General features: G+C 36.0%; 2 protein-coding genes across 2 annotated transcripts; both read left to right on the top strand.

The window, feature by feature from the left end:
- The first annotated feature begins 2466 nt into the window (after positions 1-2466).
- LOC136281229 (uromodulin-like) lies at positions 2467-9734 on the top strand. Its single transcript, XM_066167539.1, has 6 exons — positions 2467-2644; positions 4794-5056; positions 5997-6111; positions 6781-6903; positions 7182-7307; positions 8208-9734. Exons 1-6 carry the CDS (start codon positions 2572-2574, stop codon positions 8573-8575), a joined length of 1068 nt encoding a protein of 355 aa, XP_066023636.1. The 5' UTR covers positions 2467-2571; the 3' UTR covers positions 8576-9734.
- A 6426-nt stretch (positions 9735-16160) lies between these two features.
- Positions 16161-23184, top strand: LOC136280713 (uromodulin-like). The gene is made up of 5 exons (XM_066166379.1): positions 16161-16282; positions 19627-19889; positions 20844-20958; positions 21496-21618; positions 22811-23184. The coding sequence occupies exons 1-5, from the start codon at positions 16210-16212 to the stop codon at positions 23182-23184; spliced, it is 948 nt and encodes a 315-aa protein (XP_066022476.1). The 5' UTR covers positions 16161-16209.
- Positions 23185-23834: the final 650 nt, after the last annotated feature.

The following is a 23834-nucleotide window of genomic DNA, read 5'->3' as shown; positions in this document are numbered from 1 at the left end:
GAAAGAGATAAGTATTGAAGCGACCTTCGCAGCTTTGAACACTACTCAAGCAGTGGTGAAATTAAGGCCTGAAAAAAAGCCAGAATATCTCCATAAGGTGTCTGACGTCTACCATAACAATTACTTAATGCAGTGCCTAAAGGTAATTTACGTAGATGGAAATAGATCTCAAATTCATAAACGTGAATTGTCTCCGTGGTACATCTCTGTTCCAGCCGAGAAGCGTCTTACATTCTAGTAACGCGGTGCACAATTTTCCACTTTGGTAATTTTGCAAAAGCAGTTTGGCAACATGTCTCGCACCTTGTCTCTTGGTAACTTCACTGTGCTGTGCTCTCTGATGTGTGTTGTGAAATGTAAAAAAGATGGGTAGATTTTTTTATTAATATCAGGGAAAATTTTTAAAACTGGAAATTTATAATGCGTTTGAAGCAGGAATAAACGAAAGTAATTCACTTCGAATGCTCTATTGTGACTATTACCAAAATTCCCAAGTTTTCAAAATGTTCTACTTTCTAATAGGAGATTAAAAATGTTTATAAAGTTATTATGAGGATATGTAAATCTCCTAAAAGACAGGTGGAATCTACCTCACGCTAGCTGTTTTAGGCAGGCGGTTGGGATAAAAGGATCCTGAAGTTTAGGCTATAAATTCGGCACAAATTCATGTTGCACTCTTTTTAATTTGTTAGTATGCTTTGACGCTGAAGAAAAAACTCCCTACGTGCCGCTCACAAAATTTCATAGTATGACTATGGAATTTAGTCAGCTAAAGTCAAGCTTAATCATCTATTATTCTCTTAGCATATTTACACAACGAAATAAATAAATATAAAATTTCAAAAACCTCCCCCGAATATATAATTAGTCCTTTAACTGTCGTTTTGAAAATGATTTTCGATTAGGATCAGAAGCAATTACGTAGAATTGTAAAAACGGTCGAAATGTCGACACAACCTTTTTATCGCGTGAACTTCCGTCGAATACATCTAAATCTAAATTTAGAGATAGCTCCTTCTGAAAAAAATTTAAACGTTTTGTGGTTTCAAATTCACGGGTAAGGAATAAGTTTCGATTAAACAACGAAATGTCCTTCAGTTATCTAGAGACTGGAATTCTTAAGGAACACAATCATCTCGAAAGAAATAAACGAATTTAGTTTTGTCTCATCTTTTTATCATCATTGTCTGTATTCTACACTGACATAATGAACTTGGAAAAACACTGGGAAAGTTGCCCCCTAAATTTTTCTCCAATCTACATCCTGGATCCTAAATTGCTCGTCTCGATACTAACTTTTCGTGTTTTGAAATGCCAATTCTTCAACAAAATTTGCATCTTTTTCCTTTGACAAGTACAGAATGGAAGGTTCACCTATCGATTATTTACAAAATAAATACACTTATGCCTTAATTAAAATCAGCCCCACCTCAGAAGTTTGTTGACTTCTGCAAAGTAGTTGAAAACACGAGCTCAAATTACCCCATAACTCATCACTGAGATACAAAAGGCGACGCTTTAAGAACGCACTTGAAAATTATAAAATGGAACAAGTCTTTTTCAAGGCGATGTCTGTTGCAATCCTCCTTGTTTAAGTCTCTGAAAATAAAAACAAAACAGAACAAAACAGAACAAAACAGAACAAAACAGAACAAAACAGAACAAAACAAAATTATAAATTTCTCCCTTTAAACATATAAATAAACTCTTTCAATAGGATAATTTTCGATATTTATTTAAAAAGAAGACAAAACAGAAAGCTTTAAGCCTCTCCTGGGAAACCATGCAAGTTACACCTGCAGCCACTTCCAAAACAACAGCACTGCATAATGGTACATACAACACAATCTAAGAACAGCGAACCTACGTTAGAATTTTGCAATTCTAAAGAAGTGCCCTAGAAAGCTCGACTATCTTGTATTCGAGATCCTCCTTATAAAAAAAGAAAAGACCGGAAATAAACCTTTCAGAACATTACTCAATATCGTAGTATTCAGTCATGGCTTGTAGTTTTGACTGATCTCAAGTTCTGTTTAGAAAATGAAGGTAAATTTAATGTATCGTTTTTCTTGTTGCTTTTTATCTTCATTTATATTCTAACTTTACTTGCAACACTGAAACTACTTGTCTGAGTTATGAGAATCAATTGAAAAGCCACCATAATAAAACTTCTAACATTAATACCAATATACACCCACAGCTTGCTTACTGATATACACTGACATAAATTACTAAATATATGAAAATCATATATGTGAACTGCGGTGAAATTGATAAATATGGAAGCGACTTTCAAAATATTGAAGACTACTTAAACAGTAGTGAAATTAAGGCCTGAAAAAAGTCAGAATATCTTAATAAGGTGACTGACGTCTATCATAACAATTACTTAATGCAATGCCTAAAGTTAATTTACGTAGATGGAAATAGATCTATTATTCATCAACGTTAATTGTCTCAGTTTTACATCACACTGAGTCTTCAGAAGCTCCAGGCGAGAAGCGTCTTGCATGCAAGTAACGCGGTGCACAATCTTACATTTTGGTAATTTGGCGGGAGCAGTTTTGCAACATGTCTCGCATCGTGTCTCTCGGTACCTTTATTATGCTGTGCTCTCTGATGTGTGCTATGAACTGCAAAGAAGGTGGGTAGATTTTTTAATCAGTATAAAGAGAAAGTTTTTAAAACTGTTATTTTATAAAGTGTTGGAATCGGGAATAAACAAAAAAATTCATTGCGAGTGTTCTATTGTGACCATTACAAAAATTCCAAGGTTTTCAAAATGTTCTACTTTCTTATAGGAGAGTAAAATGTTTATAAAGCTATTATGAGGAGACGTTAATCGTCAAAGACAGGTGGGATCTACCTCACGCAAGTCTTTTTAAGCAGGCGGTTGGGATGAAAGGATCATGAATTTTAGGCTATAAATGTACTCTCTTTAATTTGTTAGTATACTTTGACGCCGAAGAAAAAACTCCGTAAGTGCCGTTATTTTCATGAGTATGACTATTTATTTAGTCAGCTAAAGTGAAGCTTAATCCTCCATTTTTCTCTCAGCATATTTACAAAACGAAATATATAAGTAGAAATTTCAAAAAACCTCCCCGAAAGTCTAATTAGTCCTTTAACTGTCGCTTTAAAAATGATTATCGATTAGCATCAGAAGCAAATATGTAGAATCGTAAAAACGGTCGAAACGTCGACACAACCTTTTTATCGCGTGAACTTCCGTCGAATACACATAGATCTAAATTTAGAGATAGCTCCTTTTGAAAGAAATTTACACGTTTTAAGGCTTCAAATCCACGTGTAAGGAATTAGTTTCGATTAAACAACGAAATGTCCTTTAGTTATCTAGAAACTGAAATTTTTAAGGAACACAATCATCTCGAAAGAAATAACTGAATTTAGTTTTGTCTCATCTTTTTATTATCGTTATCTGTATTCTGCACTGACATAATGAACTTGGAAAAACACTGAGACTTTCATGAAAGCTGCGCACAAAATGTTTCTCCAATCTGCATCCTAGATCTTAGATCCTAAATTGTTTGTCTCGATACTAACTTTTCGTGTTTTGAAATGTCAATTCTCGAATAAAATTTGCATCTTTCCTCTTTGACAGGTTCAGAACTGAAAAATCACCTATCAATTATTTACCAAAAAGTACACTTATGCCTTAATTAAAATCAGCCCCATGACAAAAGTTTGATGACTTCTGTGAAGCGGTTGAAAACACGAACCATAACTCATTAGATACAAAAGGCGACGCTTTAAGGACATACGTGAAAATTCTAAAATGGAACAAATCTTTTTCAAGGCAATGTCTGTTGCAATCCTGGTTGTTTAAGTCTCTGAAAATAAAAACAAGAACAAAAACACCTTAAAATAACAAAACTATAAATTTCTCCTCCTAGACTTATCGAAAAAATCTTTCAATGTGATAAATTTCGACATTTATTTGAAAAGAAGATAATACAGAAAAATCATAAACGAAACTTTAAGCCTCTCCTGGGAAACCATACAGGTTACACATGCAGTCACTTCCAAAACAATACACTGCATAGTGGTACATACAACACAATCTAAGAACAGCGAACCTACGTGAGAATTTCGCAATTCTAAAGAAGAGCCCTAGAAAGCTCGACTATCTTATATTCCAGATCCTCCTTATAAAAAAGAAAAGACCAGACTTTAACCTTACAGAACATTACTCAATATCGTAGTATTCAGTCATGGCTTGTAGTTCTGATTGATTCTAGGTTAACTTTACCAATTCATGTAAGACCATAAAGTCTAGGGAGGGCCATCCACCCGCGTTAGGTTTAGGCAACGACACGATTTCGAGTGCACTTTAGTGTAAATAAGCACGAGTATACTTTTCAAAGACAACAAAATTGCACGAGCCCGTAGGGCAAGAGCACTTTGTAGTCTGAAAAATTTACAAGTACTTATTACACCAAATTGCAGGAGGAATTATGTTATTACTTGCTATAATGTACATGAAAAAACATCGCAGAAGGTCAAGAAAGACGAAATTTTGAAGCGTGAGTGCGCTATTTGTAACTTTCACTCGTGTTACAACTTTGGACCCGCGTTACGACTTTGCACTTACCGTTGATTTAAATTCGTACACTCTTTGTATTACGTTGATTGCAGTTTCCTTTACCAATTTCTCTACCTCCATCCCTTCCCTATTATTTACCTTTACCTCTAAATCCGGTGTCCTTGTCAAATAGAGCATTCCCTTGTAACCAATGGTATCATGTTCTTCCTATCGGAATTCTTCTCTATAGACCAATGTCGTCAACTGGAGTTCAGAGCTGCCCTTGCATTTCGAGGAAAACGGCTGCTTAACCATAAGATAAAAGAAGTTGACAACGTCGCAAAGGACTTCTGTGGAGCATTGTGTTTCATAGAACCCAACTGTATCAGCTATAATATACTAGTATCCAATGATTCTCCTTCGATCACCAAATGCGAGATGAATAATGCTACACATTTTGAACACCCGAGTGATCTGGTGTCATTTCCAAACAGCACCTATCGTGGATCCAAGGTGTGTTTGTAGCTGCAATGATTAGGATAATAGAGGTATTCTTTTGGCCTATCCGTATGTCTTTGTTACAATTCATTTTTTTATTGGTTTATTCACATCTTTTTAATTTTGCCTGTAAATATATAAAAACCATATTTGTGAACTGCGGTTAAAGAAAAAATTTGAAAGCGATCTTCGCATTAATGAACACTACTTAAGCTGTAATGAAAATAAGGCCTGAAAAAAATTCAGGCTCGTACGGGATTTGAACCCATGACCTTTGCGATACTGAGCTAACAAGTTACATGAGAGCTGGTCCGCAGTTCATAGATATGATTTTCATAAATTTGTAGTTATTTATTCTTCCCCTCAATGGTTTATTTGGAACAAACATAATGACAAGCTCCCAGTTGGCATACACGACAGTTATGTTAAGTGCCTTCAACTATCGTTGTTTGCATATAACGCGATTGGTACAGAGACGTAGCTTATAAAATAACGCTTATGGTTACCTCACCGAACGTCAAAGATAAGTTTATAAGCATGACTCAATTGCAACCTTGATTGATTCGACTTCCCTTTGAATATGGAGAGTATGGTACTAGTAAACACTGTTTAATCACCGGATGAAAAAAAAAAAACACAAGTCTTGAGCTGCCGTAATCTTAATTCCTAATCTCCGAATTTATCTCAATTATTTGCCTTTCCATCATTAGCTTTTAATTACTTGTGATTCACAAAGCAAGTACATGTATATTTTATTTACTTTATTGCAAAAAAACCTCTCCTGGTAAAGTTTCCTGGAAGTATTGCCAACACTTGATTATCATTTTAAACTCTCGTTGCCTCATTCATCTGCCCTCAGAATAGCTATGTTCATTTACCTACTTACCCTCCCCTCCCCGCCTTGTAAGTTGCGTATACACAGCCCTAACTTGTCCATTTTTGCTTCTTTGTAAAGAATGCTTGCATAAAAAAGCCATGCCCGAGTAATGCAATCTGCCAGGCTGGTTTTTCCAGTGAGGGGTATAGATGTGTCTGCGTACCGGGTTACACGGGTGAAGATTGCACAAAAGGTGAGCCAGATATATGTTTCCAATATCTAAGTGTCAGCAGTTACTTAACGATTAGGAAAGTCGGTGACCATTTGTTTTATTTTAAGTCTATAGTACTCTCCTCGGGCATTTATTTTCTCGTCGAGGATAAAGAAGGACCAGCAGTAAACTGTGAGAAAAACCTGAGGAAACATTAGGGGAGGGGGGTGGGGGGGGAGGGTTGGCTACAACTGGAAAAACATTTATGAAGAAAGGAATAGCCTCATTGCCGCTTTCCGCAATGGAGACCTCGATGAACCCCAGCTGCAACGCAATCCAGCAAGTAACTCGACGCGTTTACTGTTTCTAACGGTGCGACATCTTCCCTTGAGTTCAAAGTAAAACGTGATGAAATTGCTGCGGAGGTTTCACCGCTAGGAGGACGTGAAAGTTAGTTATTTCACGTTCTGTTTTTTTTTCTTGTATGGGACAGCTAAGAAAAGTATAAGTTTTATAACGCAAGTGCTACGTTATTTTTTGCTCATTAGCTCTTTTGTTTCGCTACTTCTACGGTCTACGTTCTGAAAATCCCTGGTAAAAATAAAAAATAGAAGACCCTCACTCATTTTAAGATATGAATTATTAGTTGTCTGTGCATGGTAGAAAATCGAAACCTTAGTAATTGAATTATTTCAAATTTTTTTCCTTAAGACGTTGATGAGTGCAGTCTGGGAGAACACAAATGTGATTCAAATGCTGAATGTAGAAATAACGTTGGATCCTACCGCTGCAAATGTAAAGAGGGATTTTCAGGAGATGGCCAAACTTGCTCAGGTGAGTGTTGACTATTATCCATCAGCAATTCTATACAAAACCCGCACCACATTCCTTTCGTAACACAAAAAGGTCTATACATGAGTCCTTTTCTTCAACTTTTGCATGTTTGTTCATGTGGCATTTATTTTCATAGTTTGAATGACGGGTAGAGCTTAAATTATAAACAGTGGCGAAATTAGCTATTTGAAAATGAAAAAATGTTTAGAAGCTAATATAATCTTTAAGTGTTATCCATTCCTCCAAGCCTCTTATCAATGTCTTTCTGTTATTTTCAGATATTGACGAGTGTGCTTTGGATCATAATAATTGTACCAAGGCTGGCGCCATTTGTACAAACACTGTGGGGTCATTCAACTGCACCTGCCAAACTCAATATTTCTGGAATGGAATTGAATGTGAAGGTTTGTTTTCTGTTCCTCTATCTTGCTCTATGGGAATGTCATTTCATTGATAAAATTTTAAAGCCATTTAGAAATAATCTTCTTTCTGGCTGTCTGTCTGGTTGTCTGAGCTTTCATTTTCTCGTCTGTTTCTGTGCCCATATGTTCGTTATTCTACATTTCCTTTGAAACGTTGCAATAGGCCACTTCCAAGTTCTCGGACTTCAGAGATCTGGTGCCAAAATTACGGCTTGAGAACGAGGCTAAGTTCGAAGTTGCCCTCATCGGTATACAGAAAAAAGAGCCGTGCTAGTGAAAATGAACGTAAATTTCTCGAAATTCAGTGTTGGAGAGTGAAAAATTATTCGTGGGAGAAAAAAAAAAAAAAACCGAACTGTTCAATTTAAGCAATAAAGCAAATCAAAGAAGGCGCTGCCGACCACCTCGCATTAAACGAGAGACACTTAAAACGCCCAACTTACGTCCACTTTTGATAATTTTTCAAGCCAACTTTATTTGACCTGACTAATGATTTCCCCTTTTCACCTTCGTTTAAACACCCTGATCTAAATATGGGTCATCGCCAAAATTTATTTTCGATTCTGGTATGCCTTCAATACAAGAGTGGTGGGATTCTGATTGTAAAAAATAATTTAGGGGACTGGCGCTCGCCCTATGTCCAAACTGTTCTTTCAAGAAAAGAAAGTAATTGGAAAGTCAATGCCGAGGTGGTTCAAAATTTTCCGTATGTTTCACACAACATCGTCGCTGTAATGTGTCATGTGCCTGCTTTTATTAAAAAAGGGTGGTAATAATGGATAAATAATCCTGACGATGAATGATGATGAGTTCTTGCAATCAAGGTCAAACTAAATAAAATGTGGTTATCATTTCCTTTTTGAATTACAATTAATTCTCCAGCCGACGGTTGTTATAACTACTCAACTCTGAATGACTCTGACAGAAAGAGTGATCGCCCATCTCCCACCGCAAGTCTGTGTGACAACTTGCTGGTTGAGGGATGGTATCGTTTTGAGGGGGCTGCGGGGACAAAAATGCCAACAATGCCTGTGCCAGAATACAGATGTGGAGCAGACTTCTCAGGCTGGTTGAATGGTGCAGAACCAACAGTGGTAGATGGTGATGTAAACAGGCAGGTCTGCTTCACCAGACGTGCTAACACTTGCGAGTATTCTAAACAAATCAAGATGAAAAACTGTGGATCCTACTTTATCTACAAACTGTGTAAACCTCCGACTTGTAATTCTCGCTACTGTGGTACAGACTGAACATAAAGCAGATAAATAGGAAAAAAGTTGCAAATGATGAACTCAGTGGGCATAATTTGTTGTTTCTAATTCTTCTAAAATTGAAATTTGTCCTGTTGCGTTGCTATGTGTAATAACTTCAGAATTATACTCTAATTTACTCCAATTGTTTAACACATTGTTTAAATCATCAGTTCATTGTATATTATCATCGTGTTCGCCAGCCCGGCCGAAGTCACATTTCTCTTTAAACTTTCGCCTGGGTCACTTTTCAACGTACATAATCATATGTGGTTGTTTGCCTGCACTAAAAATGAACTAAAGCTAATTTGCGTTAAACAGACATGATCGACATACCCGAATCGTTCACGAAAGAAGACGCGAAGACCTTTGCATTTATATTCCTTTCAAAAGAAAAAGACGTCAGAAGGGATTGTATTGCGATTACTTTGGTATAGATAAGTGTTTTTATTCGGTATTTAAGAGGGAGAAAGACTGTACTTTTGGCATCGTATGTGCTACAAAAAAGAGAACAGGCATACTCTTCTTATCGCATGAATGTCAGATAAATGTAGAGACAACATAAATGTCTGAGACTTAGAGGGTCTGTATAAAACAGATTTTTTTTTCCCAACAAAACATACATGGATTTGATTTGCTCTCCGTAAGGAATTAGCGAGGTAACCGTATCACAAAGGTGTTCGTAAGGGGAGGTTCAGCCTCACCTACAGCGTACGTGAATCAAGATCGTGGCGGAAAAACCTAAACTTGAGCGAGATTCTCTCTCTTTTACAAGAGGAAAAACTGTAACCAGCCAGTTGATATGTACATTACGATAACACCTCACATGCGTATATCTTCATACGGTTGGAGTATTTTGAGGCATAATTTTAAGACCCACAGGGATTTCAGCTAACGCTGGAATTTGGCTTGCATGCTCATTTCGAGCATGCATTCACTTCACGATAATATTCCGCTTTCAGCTATGTTAAAGAATACAAAAATTGATTTTATCCATGGCTGAAATTTTTTATTTAGCATTTATCTGGGCAAAACATTTAACACATACCATATACTTTTAACATTGAAGGCCCTGTTGACCTAAGTTCAGGCTGCATTTCAGCATGAATGAATTTGAACGGGTCAAAAAACCACGATTTAAAGAAGTGAAATGCGTCATTTCTCTTTACTATAACAGTTTTCAGACAAAATTTATAGATTTATTATACAAAAATAAATTTTCTGAAAGGATGTAAAGAAGATATATAAACTGGAACTCAAATCTGGCTAGAATGTGGTAGAGCATAATTAACGTGATCATCGAAACAGCTAATAAAATCATAAATAAACAAGGTAAGAGTGTTATGTCAGATTTTTTTGCAAATTGTAATGATTTATGCCAGTTAACGGTGGCGACAAGTAGGTGCACCATGTGTATTTCATAGTCGCTATCAAGTAAATTTTGCCGGACTTTGAGTGTATCTCAAGATAGAAAAACACAAATACACAAGGAAATTTTTACAGTAACTTTATAACCATACTTTTGTCTTATAAAAGCTTGAAGCTCAGTAGATTGTGTCATATCGGTCATTGTTAAAACTGTCTTTGTTTTGATGCTACTTTTCGACATAGGAAAAGTATGTCGGACAAAAAATATTCACCAAAAAATAAATATTTCTATGCCAGCTTCAATAACGACAGGGGATTAAGTTAAGATGATAAAACAAAGGATTATGTTAACAAAATTACCGTAGGTCTAGTACATTCGTTACATGAGGTCACACAACTCGTGTAATATTCACGGTGGAAATTTGCATATTTGAGCGGTCGAACGAAAAAAGGCATTTCTCGAAAACTAAAATAAATTTTTACAAAAAAACTACACCACCATTATTAGAACCTATTGGGCTACAAAATATGAAAGTAGGAGGGAAAACAAATTTGGGTGACTTGCCGCTGTTTGTTTGATGCATGCTGACATTAGCTCTTAAATAAAACTCATTTTTAGCAATAAAATCTAGTGGTCACTCGTTTTTACGTTTTGATATAACAATAACTTGTTTGGAAAAGCACACAATTATGTTTTGGCGATATTGACCCATGCATTAACCCTTTACAGCCTGAAATCGGGATACATATTTTCCATACTGATCTCTGTACAATTCCAGTGGCACTGATATGGAGAATTTGTTCGACAAGTTCGAGCTCCTCTGTTTGCTGACCATTTTTCTTATTCTCATGACCTTATACTTGATTTAACAGTGATACTGTAAGGAGAAATAATATGCCAATCACTCTCAGGGATTAAAGGGTTAAGAGCAAACGATACCGAATAGAATTGTAAACAATTATTTGATGAGGTTTTTGAGATATCCAGAATAATCAAGGTCGAGGTAGGGGTTATCTGCCGAAGCCGAATGCTGATAACCTCGACTATTATAGATACCACAAAAACCGGAACTAACAATTGTTTTATAATACATTGAACGCAAAAAAAAAATGGTCACGATAGTAAAACAGTATTTCTAAAGGTATAAAAATTTCTAAACGTATAAAAATATACACATCAGCAAGGAACACAAAGCGCGCAAACTTGACATGATTATCCATAGAAGTCACGAATCGCGGTCAAACATGACATGATTACCCGTGACCTTGAATGTCCTTGATTTAATTATTGTATAATCAGCTAAATGACGTCCCAGTCGCTGATTTCGAAAATTCACTGTACTCTTAGTAGAAGACTCATCGAAGTAAAAGTGTTACAAACATTTCGGTGCCGCCTTTAATTCTAAAAAAAATTGGTAACTGCATCGTCTTTTTTCCTTCACTTATACAAAATTAATAATGGTAAAGAACAGAGAGGAGTCCAATTCGGTCTGTAATCATACGAGTGATAACAAAATCGAACGATTACTTAGCGGGAGTCCCATTTTTTATCACGAGTATGATTACAGACCAAGTTGGACGACACGAAGTTTTATTATCAATTAATAAAAAAAATTACAATTTCCGTGAAAAGGAGGAGAGCCAAATTATGAAAGAAAGGGAAAATTTGATTTAAATTATTGACAAAGGACGCATAAATTGATTAATGGTTGTGATTGGTTGAATTTAACTACACTTTTGAAAGTGATTAGCTTGTTGAACTGTCCGATAACAATTTGGCAAGTGATTAGTGGAAAATATGAATTTTTCTCAACCAATCACGATCGAATGTCATTTTTAGGATTAAAACAATAACATCACAAACCGCCACGACTTACCATTCTAACACTATCAAAATAATTAGGATTACCCGCTAAGCAGGCCTTACGTACACACACTGACTTACCTACGTTATTTGCGCAAACATCTATTTTGCTTAGTGTGCCAAATGTAATATTTTTTTTAAAACCTTACAATGACAAAATCGCTCACCAAAAAATTCAAATAAATTAATAAGACTAAAAAAATAAAATAAATTAGTCGTATAACTAGAGATTTATGTATTTGTAACTGAACACTACATACTTTTATGTAAGTAAAAGCTACATACGATACCAAATAATAAAAATCATTAACTTTTCCCAAATTTTCTGAAACGGGTGTAACGATTTGCTCGCAATATCAAAATCGTTGAATTTTTCAGTTTCCTTTCTATACAATAAGAAAGCTTTGGAAATTCACATCGTCAGCGCACTTGCTTAAGTAGAAAATGTAACATTTTAACGACTAAAATAGAAATGTTTACAGTCTGTCACCCATACAAGATTTTTCTGTGCCAATAGTGTCATTTTTTAAGCGTTTTTTGATGCCACCAATCCTGACATTATTCGGCCCTTTAGTTTTTTCGTCCTTCGTGCCCGCAAGTCACACAACGTTTTAAATGTTTTTCCTTGTTCAATTGAATTTCCTCTGTTGTTTTGCGTTTTCCTATTCATTCTACTTCGTAATGACTTGTAGTTATTTTTTCCTTTTAGCAACCACGATCAACCGTAAGGTAAATAAATGTTAAAGCGTGCGAGTGTTGAAACCTGTTTTTGTTGGCAGTCACAACGTAGATTTACATAGTCTTACCAAAGTTTTCGAACAGAACTTTCGGTCACCCAACTAGTTTAGCTTTTTAGTTATTTTGGGTGTCCCACTACTGTATGTACTGTTTATTTGTTTATTTATAATTATATTCTTGTAAAATTCTTTTAGTTGTTTACTGTAGTAGAAATAAACTGTTGTTGTTGTTTTTCACCTGGGACCTTGAGTCAGGATACCATCACGTGGATATTTTTAGCGGGCATCAGATGTTTTTAGAGTTTTCCTGGCTCTTTAGCGGTATAGAATCGATACTCGCAGTTATGATTTTCATATATTTACAGCCATTATTCACCACTTGAAAGGTCTATTGACCAGCTCCCAGTTGGCTTGTTAGCTCAGTTGGTAGAGCGCTACACCGGTATCGTAGAGGTCATGGGTTCAAATCCCGTTCGGGCCGAATTTTCTTCAGGCCATTCTTCAAGTACCAGTTCATAACTGCGAGGATCGATTCTGTATTCGTTTCTTCAACCGCAGTGCACATATATGATTTTCATACGATTTTCAGGAAAAAAAGAAAAAACGGCTTTTTGTCCGCGAGTTGTGTTGTGAATGATTAAAAATCTGCGATTTTCTATCCCCTTTTTCCATCCCAATCGGTTGATAAGCTATTTCCAATTATTTCTTATCATTATTTTTCACAACCCGCCCCCAGTCTGGGCCAACGTGAGCCAGCGTTTTCTCACCGCAGTTATGCGCAATATTGTCCATCTACCATCTATACACTTGGAAATATTTCAAGAAAGATATTGAGAAATCAGGAAACTTGTACATATCAAGTGCGAATCATTTATCATTTTATGTAGCTACATAATTTTTATCTTTTCTGAAACTATTCTCTTTTAATCAAAGGATTTATGGTTCCTTGATTCAGAAAACACTTTAGCTTATTCTAAAATAGTTTTTGATAATTTTTCATGTCAAAACGTATTTACTGTATTCTGGTCAAGAATTTATGGTTCCTTGATGCAAAACACATTTTGGCTTAGAGTGAAATAAGTTTTTGATAATTTTTCATGTCAAAACATTTTTCCTATATTCTAGCTAAGAATTTATGGTTCTTTGTTTCAAAACACATTTTGGCTCATTGTAAAATTAGTTTTTGACAATTTATTATGTCAAAACATATTTACTGTATTGTAAAAGCGAATATCATCAACGGTGCTGCGCTAGTTTCGGCCCTTTCTTCTGTAATTATAGGCTTTTCAGGGCGCGAATGCATTCAAATCTCCCGCTTCAGTGCCGGATGAATAATTAATGACGTCCAGGCATTCTGCGCAATGATTCTGTGCTGTTTAAAAAGTTACAGGAAGTAAATTTTCCTTTAGAATAATGGTGCGATATTTTCTCGTTCCATTTCTTTAATTTCGAGCTAGTGTTAGACCCTATCTATTCACACTTACAGCGGCAAAAACACCGCAGTCGAACCTCTGTAATACAAAATAACTTGTGGACGAAGCAAAATGTCCGTGTAAGAGATTTACGGTGTAGATTTACGGTGTAACTCTTAATATTGAAGTGTCTATAGAAACATGAACAGGCATACTCGTGCTTCTTTTCTCTGAGTATCAAGAGACCATGATTGTCTGAGATTCAGCTTACGATGTCCTTATTAGAGAGGGTCTATATCAGGAAGGTTCCTTATTATAAGAAAAAAAAATTGTCCGCCGTATTTACTAGTGAGGTGTTGGTATTTCAGAGGTGTCCGCAAGGAAAGGTTCAACCGTATCATAAGTGCTTTTGTATTTAAAAAAAAATTAAATACTTTTGGTCCCCACGTATTAGGTAAGTCAGTCTTTAATTTGTAGATTATTTTATATATTATTCTGATCCCTCTCCATAAGTTTAACGTTTCAATCAATATTTTAGAGGATTGCTAAAATGACTGAAAAAGTCGTAGTGGACAAACCTTAACTTAAATTCTGTCTATACAGACGAGGAAAGAAAATTGCGAAAGATTCGTTGAGATTTACATTGTACGATAAGGTAGCAACTCAATTGTGTATATCAGTTTTCCGTAAACGGTTGGAGTAGTTTGGAGCATAATTTCAAGACGAATGGTAATTTCAGCAAATACTTGCGTTTGACAAACTCATTTCGACTGAAAATAAATTACAATGATTCGCTTTCAGCTATGTTAAAAAATACAAGAATTTATTCAATCCATGGCTCAAATTGTTTATACAGACTCTATCAGGGCCAAGAATTAAAAACATATTTAAAAAATAAAAATTCATTCATTCATTCCATTTTTTAAAAACGTAATTGAGGTAATGGTTTTTAACTAATATGAAAAAATTAAATTTTCTGGAATGATATATAAAAAGCTAGGCCTAAATGAATAAGATGATTTTCGTAGTTTTTTTACATTAACATGGTAATTCAAGTATAACCCATTCAATTCTGATTATACTTTACGCTTTCTAAATACCCTAAATCTAGCGTTTAAACTTGTTTACATCATTGGATCGGTATGCATATTCTCTATACTGACCTCTACACATTTACAATGGTATTTAAATGGAGAATTTGTCCACCAATTCAGAGTTTTTCTGGTGGCGGATCATTTCCCTGATTTCATGAATTTTATGAGTGACAATTTTCTTTATTCCCATGACCTCAAGGTTTGATTTAAAGTGTTACTGTAAGCGATTCTACGCCGAAATTAAAAACAAACATGGTTAAACCTCGCAAACGACGATTTCATTTCATCGAAAGTGATTTGGACGTAGACTGAACAATTCCTAGAACTGTTTAGCCGGACTTTGAACTTTTTTTGCGCCTTGAAGATGTGAAAACATCATTGTATTTTATTGTTTAAATCGTGAGCGGTTGTTTTGACCGAACTCACAATGTCATTTGCAGGATTTGAATAAATTATTTTTGCACTTGATGCGCGCGCTTTGCTTCTGCATAATTATGATAAGCTATCTGGTAGTTTTTCATGTATATTATTAACATGTGATCACATGATTTTTCTCGTGCAATATGGAAAAAATAAGCACCTGTAAATTTTGACCGCAAATCACACTCTCCCTACGGGCTTGTGCAATTTTGTCAGTTTTTGAAAAAATTTACTCGTGCTTAGTTGTTCCAAATTGCACTCGAAATCGTTTGATTACCTATATTTAGATACTAGCTCTACTTGCAACGCTGACACTATTTGAATAATGAGGATCAATTGAAAAGCTACCATGATAAAACTTCTAACATTAATACCAATATACACCCACAGCAGCTTGCTTACTGATATATACTGGCTATATGTAATTGACTAAATACATGAAAATCATATATGTGAACTGCGGTGAAAGAGATAAGTATGGAAGCGACCTTCGCAGTAGTGAACACTACTTAAGCAGTAATGAAATTAAGGCCTACGACGTCTACCATAACAATTACTTAATGCAATACCTAAAGGTAATTTACGCAGATGGAAATAGATCTCTAACTCATTAACGTCAATTTGTCTCCGTAGTACATCACACAGAGACTCAGTAGTTCCAGGCGAGAAGAGTCTTACATTCTAGTAAGGCAGTGCACGATTTTACATTTTGGTAATTTTGCAGGAGCAGTTTGGCAAGATGCCTCGCATCTTGTCTCTTGGTACCTTTACTGTGCTGTGCTCTCTCTTGTGTGTTGTGAAATGCAAAGAAGGTGGGTATATTTTTTTTATTTATATCAGGGAAAATTTTTATTTTATTTTTTAATTTATAATGCGTTTGAAGCGGGAATAAACGAAAGCTATTCGTTTCGAATGCTCTATTGTGACTATTACAAAAATTCTTAAGTTGTCAAAATTTTCTACCTTCCCATAGGAGAGTAAAAATGTTTATAAAGCTATTATGAGGTAAATCTTTTAAGACAGGTGGGATCTACCTCACGCAAGCTGTTTTAAGCAGGCGGTTGGGATAAAAGGATCATAAAGTTTAGGGTATAAATTCGGCACAAATTCATGTTGCACTCTCTTTAATTTGCAAGTATGCTTTAACGCTGAAGAAAAAACTCCCTACGTGCCGCTATTATTATGAGTATGACTATGAAATTTGGTGAGCCCAAGTGAAGCTTAATCATCCATTTTTCTCTCAGCATATTTACACAACGAAATAAATATGTAGAAAATTTCAAAAAAATCCCCCGAAAGTCTTATTAGTCCTTTAACTGTCGTTTTGAAAACGTTTATCGCAAATATGTAGAGTTTTAAAAACAGTCGAAATGTCGACACAACCTTTTTTACGCGTGAACTTTCGTCCAATACACCTAAATCTAAATTTAGAGATAGCTCCTTCTGAAAGAAATTTAAACGTTTTATGGCTTCAAATTAACGGGAAGGAATTAGTTTCAATTAAACAACGGAATATCCTTCAGTTATCCTTTAGTTATTCTAAAGGAACACAATCATCTCGAAAGAAATAGCCGAATTTAGTTTTGTCTCATCTTTTTATCATCATTATCCGTATTCTACACTGACATAATGAACCTGAAAAAACACTGGGCCTTTAATGAAAGCTGCCCACTAAATTTTTCTCCAATCTACTTTTTAGATCTTAGATCCTGAATTGTTCGTCTCGATACTACCTTTTCGTGTTTTGAAATTCTTCAACAAAATTACATCTTTTCCCCTTTGACAGGTACAGAACTGAAAAATCACCTATCGATTATTTCAAAAAAAAAAAATCCACTTATGCCTTAATCATATCAAACTTTTTTTTTTCACTCACCTAATGCGACTATGAAGATTTTGTTTGAGAATTTTTGGCTAAGAATAAAATCACTGAAATGGAAAAAGGTGCGAAAATCGCACCTTTTGTTTTGCCTTCAACGGCGATGTTTACTTGCTTCAAGAGACCAAAAAACGCGAGGCCTGACAATAGTCTAAGTAAACCCGCCTTTTCACGCACTCTCGACATCGAGCGCTGTCTTCATTCCTTTTTTTTTTCTTTTCTTTTCTTTTCTTCTGTTAGCAGTGGAACAATTAGCCAAAAGCGAAATCATTTAAACGTAAAAAGGTGCAAAAGACAAAATAGTCTTCTTGTCGATCAACGTAGACCAGGCGCAATTGGTCAAATAATTATTAAGCCATGCACGAAGTAAATTTAAACAGAAGTCATTTTCAAAGAAGCATAACGCATAAGGCGTATTAAACTGAGATAATGCATAGCAGCCGCCCGTTCTCATCGCTTCCAGCTGCTCACCGCCGCTTGCTTGCTAAAACATGAGCTAAAACATAAACTTACACAGATATAATACAACAAGCTGTATTCTAAGTGTTAATTATTTTACTTGACGACTAAAATAAAAGTACAGTACAGTTAGGCTGAGTAAGGCCGAAACATACGCGCGCGGTATGACAAAAGTTTAGTCAAAGCAGTTGGCGTACTCTTGAAATTTACTGACTCACCCCCTATTGGTTTGTCTTTGGTTTCCAAAGTAGGCTACCGTTGGGAAAAAATGTAATCAGTGACAATTTTCCGACTGAATCTGATTTGACTCGAGTATAATTTCGCGAAACCGGACAAAAAAATCCCTAAGGCCAGACAACAAAAGGATTATTGTCTTAAAAAATTTAAACCATAACAATAGGTAAAGTTTGAGATGTCGAAATCAGTCCCATGTCAAAAGTTTGGTGACTTCTGCGAAGTAGTTGAAAACGCGAGCTTAAATTATCCCATAACTCATCTCTGAGACACAAAAGGCGACTCTTTAAGAACGTACGTGAAAATTATATTATGGAACAAATGTTTTTTTAGGGCAACATCTGTCGCAATCCTGCTTGTTCAAGTCTCTGAAAATAGAAACAAAAACAAAAGAAGCCAGAAAATAACAAACTTATAAATTTCTCCCCCTAAACATATCAATAAACTGTTTCAATGGGATAATTTTCGATATTTATTTGAAAAGACAAAACAGAAACCTTTAAGCCTCCTGGGAAACCATACAGGTTACACCTGCAGCCACTTCAAAAACAACACACTGCATGGTGGTACATATAACACAATGTAAGAACAGCAAGCCCTCGTGAGAATTTCGCAATTTTAAAGAAGTGCCCAAGAAAGCTCGATTATCTTATATTCCAGATCCTCCTTATAAAAAAAAGACCAGACATAAACTTTACAGAACATTACTCAATATCGTAGTATTCAGTCATGGCTTGTAGTTTTGATTGATTCTCGGTTAACTTTATCAATTCATGTAAGACCATAAAGTCTAGGGAGGGCCATCCACCCTCGTTAAGTTTAGGCAACGACATGATTTTGAGTGCAATTTGGTGTAAATAAGCACGAATATATTTTTCAAAGACAACAAAATTGCACGAGCCCGTAGGGCAAGTGCAATTTGTAGTCTGAAAAATTTACAAGTACTTATTACAACAAATTGCAGCGGGAATCATGTTTTTACTTGTTATAATGTACATGAAAAAACATTGCAGAAGGTCAAGACGGACGAAATTTTAAAAGCGTGCGCGAACTATTTGTATTTTGCGCGCGTGTTACAACTATGCACCTGCGTTAGGACTTTGCATTCGCGTTATATGAGAATTCACTCGTTTTCAGCCAATCAAAAGCGCGTAATTTTTTTCATGTGCATTATTAATAAAGTTATTTTTTTTATAACACTTACCCAGACTCCATTCGGGTGAAATTACTTGTATGAATACAAAGCACACTTTTAGGCTTTGTTTTCATCGAAGAAATCATCTATGTACCTTAGCATTTCTTTTCATATTTACATATAGTACATCAATTGTGCTAATCCCTTTCAATTTCGACAATGATAACGGGATATAATCGAAACCTCATGTTCTGGTTTTTTCGTTGATTTAAATTCACACACTTTTTGCATGACGTTGATTGCAGTTTCCTCTATCAATTTCTCTACCTCTATCCCTTCCCTATTATTTACCTCTACCACTAAATCCGGTGTCTTTGTCAAATGGAGCATTCCCTTGCAACCAGTGGTATTATGTTCTTCCTATCGGAAAATATAATTCTTTTCTATAGACCAATGTCGTCAACTGGGGTTCAGTGCTACCCTTGCATTTAGAGGAAAACGGCTGCTTAACCACAAGATAAAAGAAGTTGACAACGTCGCAAAGGACTTCTGTGGAGCATTGTGTTTTATGGAACCCAACTGTGTGAGCTATAATATATTAGTATCCAATGATTCTCCCTCGATCACCAAATGCGAGATGAATAACTCTACACATTTTGAACATCCGAGTTATCTGGTTTCATTTCCAAACAGCACCTATCGTGGATCCAAGGTGTGTTTATAGCTGCAATAATTAGGATAATAGAGGTCTTCTTTTGGCCTATCCGTATGTCTTTGTTACAATTCATTTTTTTTTACTGGTTTATTTACATCTTTTTAATTTTGACTGTAAATATATAAAACCATATATGTGAACTGCAGTTAAAGAAAAAAATTTGAAAAAGATCTTCGCATTAATGAACACTACTTAAACTGTAGTGAAAATAAGACCTGAAAAAAATTCAGGCTCGTACGGGATTTGAACCCATGACCTTTGCGATATCGGTGCAGCGCTCTATCCACTGAGCTTACAAGCCATGTGGCAATTCATAGTTAACACAAATTATTTATTCTTCCCTTCACGGGTTTATTTGGAACCAACATAATGACCAGCACCCAGTTGGCATACACGACAGTTAGGTTAAGTGCTTTCAATTATTATTTTTTGCAATTAACGCAATTGGTTCTGAGACGTAGCTTACAAAATAACGCTTATCGTTATCTCACCGAAGTTTCGATATTTACCGAACGTCAAAGATACAATTTTAAGCATGAGTCAATTGCAACCTTTATTGAATTCGATTGCCCTTTGAATATGGAGAGTATGGTAATAGTAAACGCAGTTTGAGCACCGGATGAAAAAAACACAAGTCTTGAGCTGCTGCAATTGCTAATCTACGAATTTATTTCAATTATTTGCCTTTCCTTCATTAGCTTTTAATCACTTGTGAACGATTTATTCACAAAGCAAGAACATGTATATTTAATTTATTTTATTGTCAAAAAAGCATGCAATGTTAAAGTTTCCTGGAAGTATTGCCAACACTTGATGATCATTTTAAACCGCTCTCGTTGTTTCATTCATCCGTCCTCAGAATGACTGTCAATGTACCTCCTTACCCTTCCCTCCCCCCCTTGTAATTGCGTAGATAAGCCTTGACTTGTCCTTTTTTGCTTCTTTGTAAAGAACGCTTGCAAAAAGAAGCCATGCCCGAGAAATGCGATCTGCCAGGCCGGTTTTTCCAGTGAGGGGTATAGATGTGTCTGCGTACCGGGTTACACAGGTGAGGACTGCACAGAAGGTGAGGCAGATATACGTGTTCAATATCTAAGTATTAGTAGTCACTTAACGATTATGAAAGTCGGTGACGGTGACTTTAGTACTCTCCTCATGCACTTTTTTAAATTTTTTTGTCGATAGGACGAAAGGCGTTTATCCGGAGGAAGATATCCTCATTGCCGCTTCTAGAGATGGAGAACGCGATGAACCCTCTCTGCAATGCAACCCTGCCAGTAGCTCGAAACGTTTACCGTTCCTGACGGTGCGACTTCTTTCATTAAGTTTAAAATAAAAAGTGACGTAGTTGCTAAGAGGAAGTTAAAGTTGGTGATTTCACGTTTTTTTTCTGTATGAGGTGGCTAAGTAAGGTTGCATAGTTGCTTTGCTCATTAGATCTTTTGTTTCGCTACGTTTTCTTTACTGTCGTTGTCAAGGTTTTCTTTAAGTCCCTAATAAATTAAAGATATGCAGATCCTAACTCATTGTGTTCCGTGCTTTACTAGAAGTCTGTGGTCTCGAAATCTCTGTAATTGAATTTTTACATGATCTTTTCTTTAAGACGTTGATGAGTGTAATCTAGGAGAAAACAAATGTGATTCAAATGCTGAATGTATAAATACCCGTGGATCCTACGACTGCAAATGTAAAGAAGGATTCATAGGAGATGGCCTGACGTGCACAGGTGGGTGTTAACTGATAACCACCAAATAAAAAGTACATTATCCATCAGCCATTCTACATGCAGGTCGCGCCCCATTCCTGCCACAACACAAGCAGGGCTATGAGCCCTATTATTCAGCTTTTACATGCAAGTGCATGTGGCATTTAATTTATGGTTTAAATGACTATTAAAAATAAAGGAATCCTTCTTACTATTTTCCAGTCTGTTTCTCCCTCTCCCTCTCTCTCCCCCTTTTCCCCTTTTTCTCCCCCTCTCTTCTTAGTCCAATGCTCTCTCTCTGTCATAATCCCTATCATTAGACTCTCTGTGTGTCTGTCTTTTTGTCTGTCTGATTATCTGCACTTGCATTTTGTTCGTCTGTCTATTTTCCAACTGCTTGTAATTCTTTATTAACATTAAAACGTAAAAATCGGAATTCAGTTTCATTTTCATTCTGTGGTGAGAACAGTAACGGAAATAAATGACGAGGGCATGTTTTCCGACAAAAAGATTAATTTTCTGCAATCTGAACCCTAATCTGATCGGCGATATTTGTTACTCCTGAGCTTCTTCTGGCGCCAATATTAGCAAAAACAAAAAAAAGTGAGAGGCACTCAAATGTATAATTTGCCGTTGAAAAGTTATTTCATTTTAGCTTATTTAAGCTTTTTTGAGGTGAACCCTTAGCTGTTCAATTTAAGCAAGAAAACAGATCAAACAAGCCGCTTCTGCTGACCACCCCGCATTAAACGAGAGACACTTAAAATGCACAACTTACTTCCACTTTTGATAATTTTTCAAGTCAACTTTATCTGAGCTGACTGATGATTTCCCCATTTCGCCCTCGTTTAGGCGCCCTAATCTACATATGGGTCATCGCCAAAACTCATTTTCGATTCGGGTGTGCCTTTAGTGCAAGGGTGGCAGGATTCTCGTTGTAAAAATTAATATAGAGGACTGGCACTCGCCCTATAGTGAATCTATTCTTTCGAGAAAGAAGGTAATGTAATTGGAAAGTCAATGCCGAGCTGGTTAAAAAATTTCCGTATGTTTTACACAACATCGTCGCTATAATGTGTCAAGTCCCTTTTTATATTAGAAAGGGTGGTAATAATGCATAACAATCCTAACGATAAATGATGATGAGTTCTTGCAATCAAAGTCAAAAAATTGTGATTAGCATTTCCTCTTTAAATTACTATTTACTTTCCAGCTAACGGTTGTTATAACTACTCAACTCTGAGGGACGCTCAGAGAAAGAGTACTTACGAAACACCCAGATATAGTGAAGGTGTGTGTGACAACTGGCTATCTCAGGGATGGTATCGTTTTGTGGGAGCCGCAGGGACAAAAATGCCAACAACGTCAGTGGATGATTATCACTGTAATACAGTCTTCTCAGGTTGGTTGAATGGTGCTGAACCTACAGTGGGAGATGGTGAAGTGTTTAGGACGGTCTGTTTCACCAGAAGTGCTGACACTTGCAAGCATTCAATTACAATCGTAATGAAAAACTGTGGATCCTACTTTATCTACAAACTAGTTCCACCTCCGGCTTGTAATTATCGCTACTGTGGCACAGACTAAGCAAGAAGCAGGTAAATGGGAAAAAAGTTGCAGGTGAAAAACTCAGTGGGCATAATTTGTTGTATTTAGTTCTTCTAAAATTTAAGCTGATTCTCTCGCATTGCTATGTGCAGTAACTTCAAAATGAGTACTCGTGATATACTCCAATTTACCTCTATTTATGCTGATGTAGACTACAACACATTACATAAACCATTAGTTCAATGCTGTATGTTATTATCGTGTTTGCCAGCCCGGCGGAAGTCATATTTCTCTTTAGACTTTCGCCTGAGCCACTTTTTAACGTACATGGTCATATGTGGTTATTTGCCTGCACTGAAAATGAACTTAAGCTAATTTGCGTTAAAAAAACATGATCGACATGACCGAATCGTTCACGAAAGAAGACGCGAAGACCTCGGCATATATATTCCATGGTCATATGTGTTTTTATCCAGAATTTAAAAGGGAAAAAGACTGTACTTTTGGCATCGTATGTGCTACACATTCAAGCACATAAAAATGTCCCTGAACAACAATCATTCACTGTTGGTGCCTCTGGCGAGATGATTCTGCTTTGTTAAGACCTTTAGCGAGAAAATAGTTTTTACTGACTTAGGCTATTACAGTTCCAACGTGAAACTGCTGATAGAATCTTATTTTTCTGTTTA

The sequence above is a fragment of the Pocillopora verrucosa genome, chromosome 5 (assembly GCF_036669915.1).
Source record: "Pocillopora verrucosa isolate sample1 chromosome 5, ASM3666991v2, whole genome shotgun sequence".
NCBI classification, from domain to species: Eukaryota; Metazoa; Cnidaria; class Anthozoa; order Scleractinia; family Pocilloporidae; genus Pocillopora; species Pocillopora verrucosa.
This window is presented reverse-complemented; position numbering and strand designations above follow the sequence as displayed.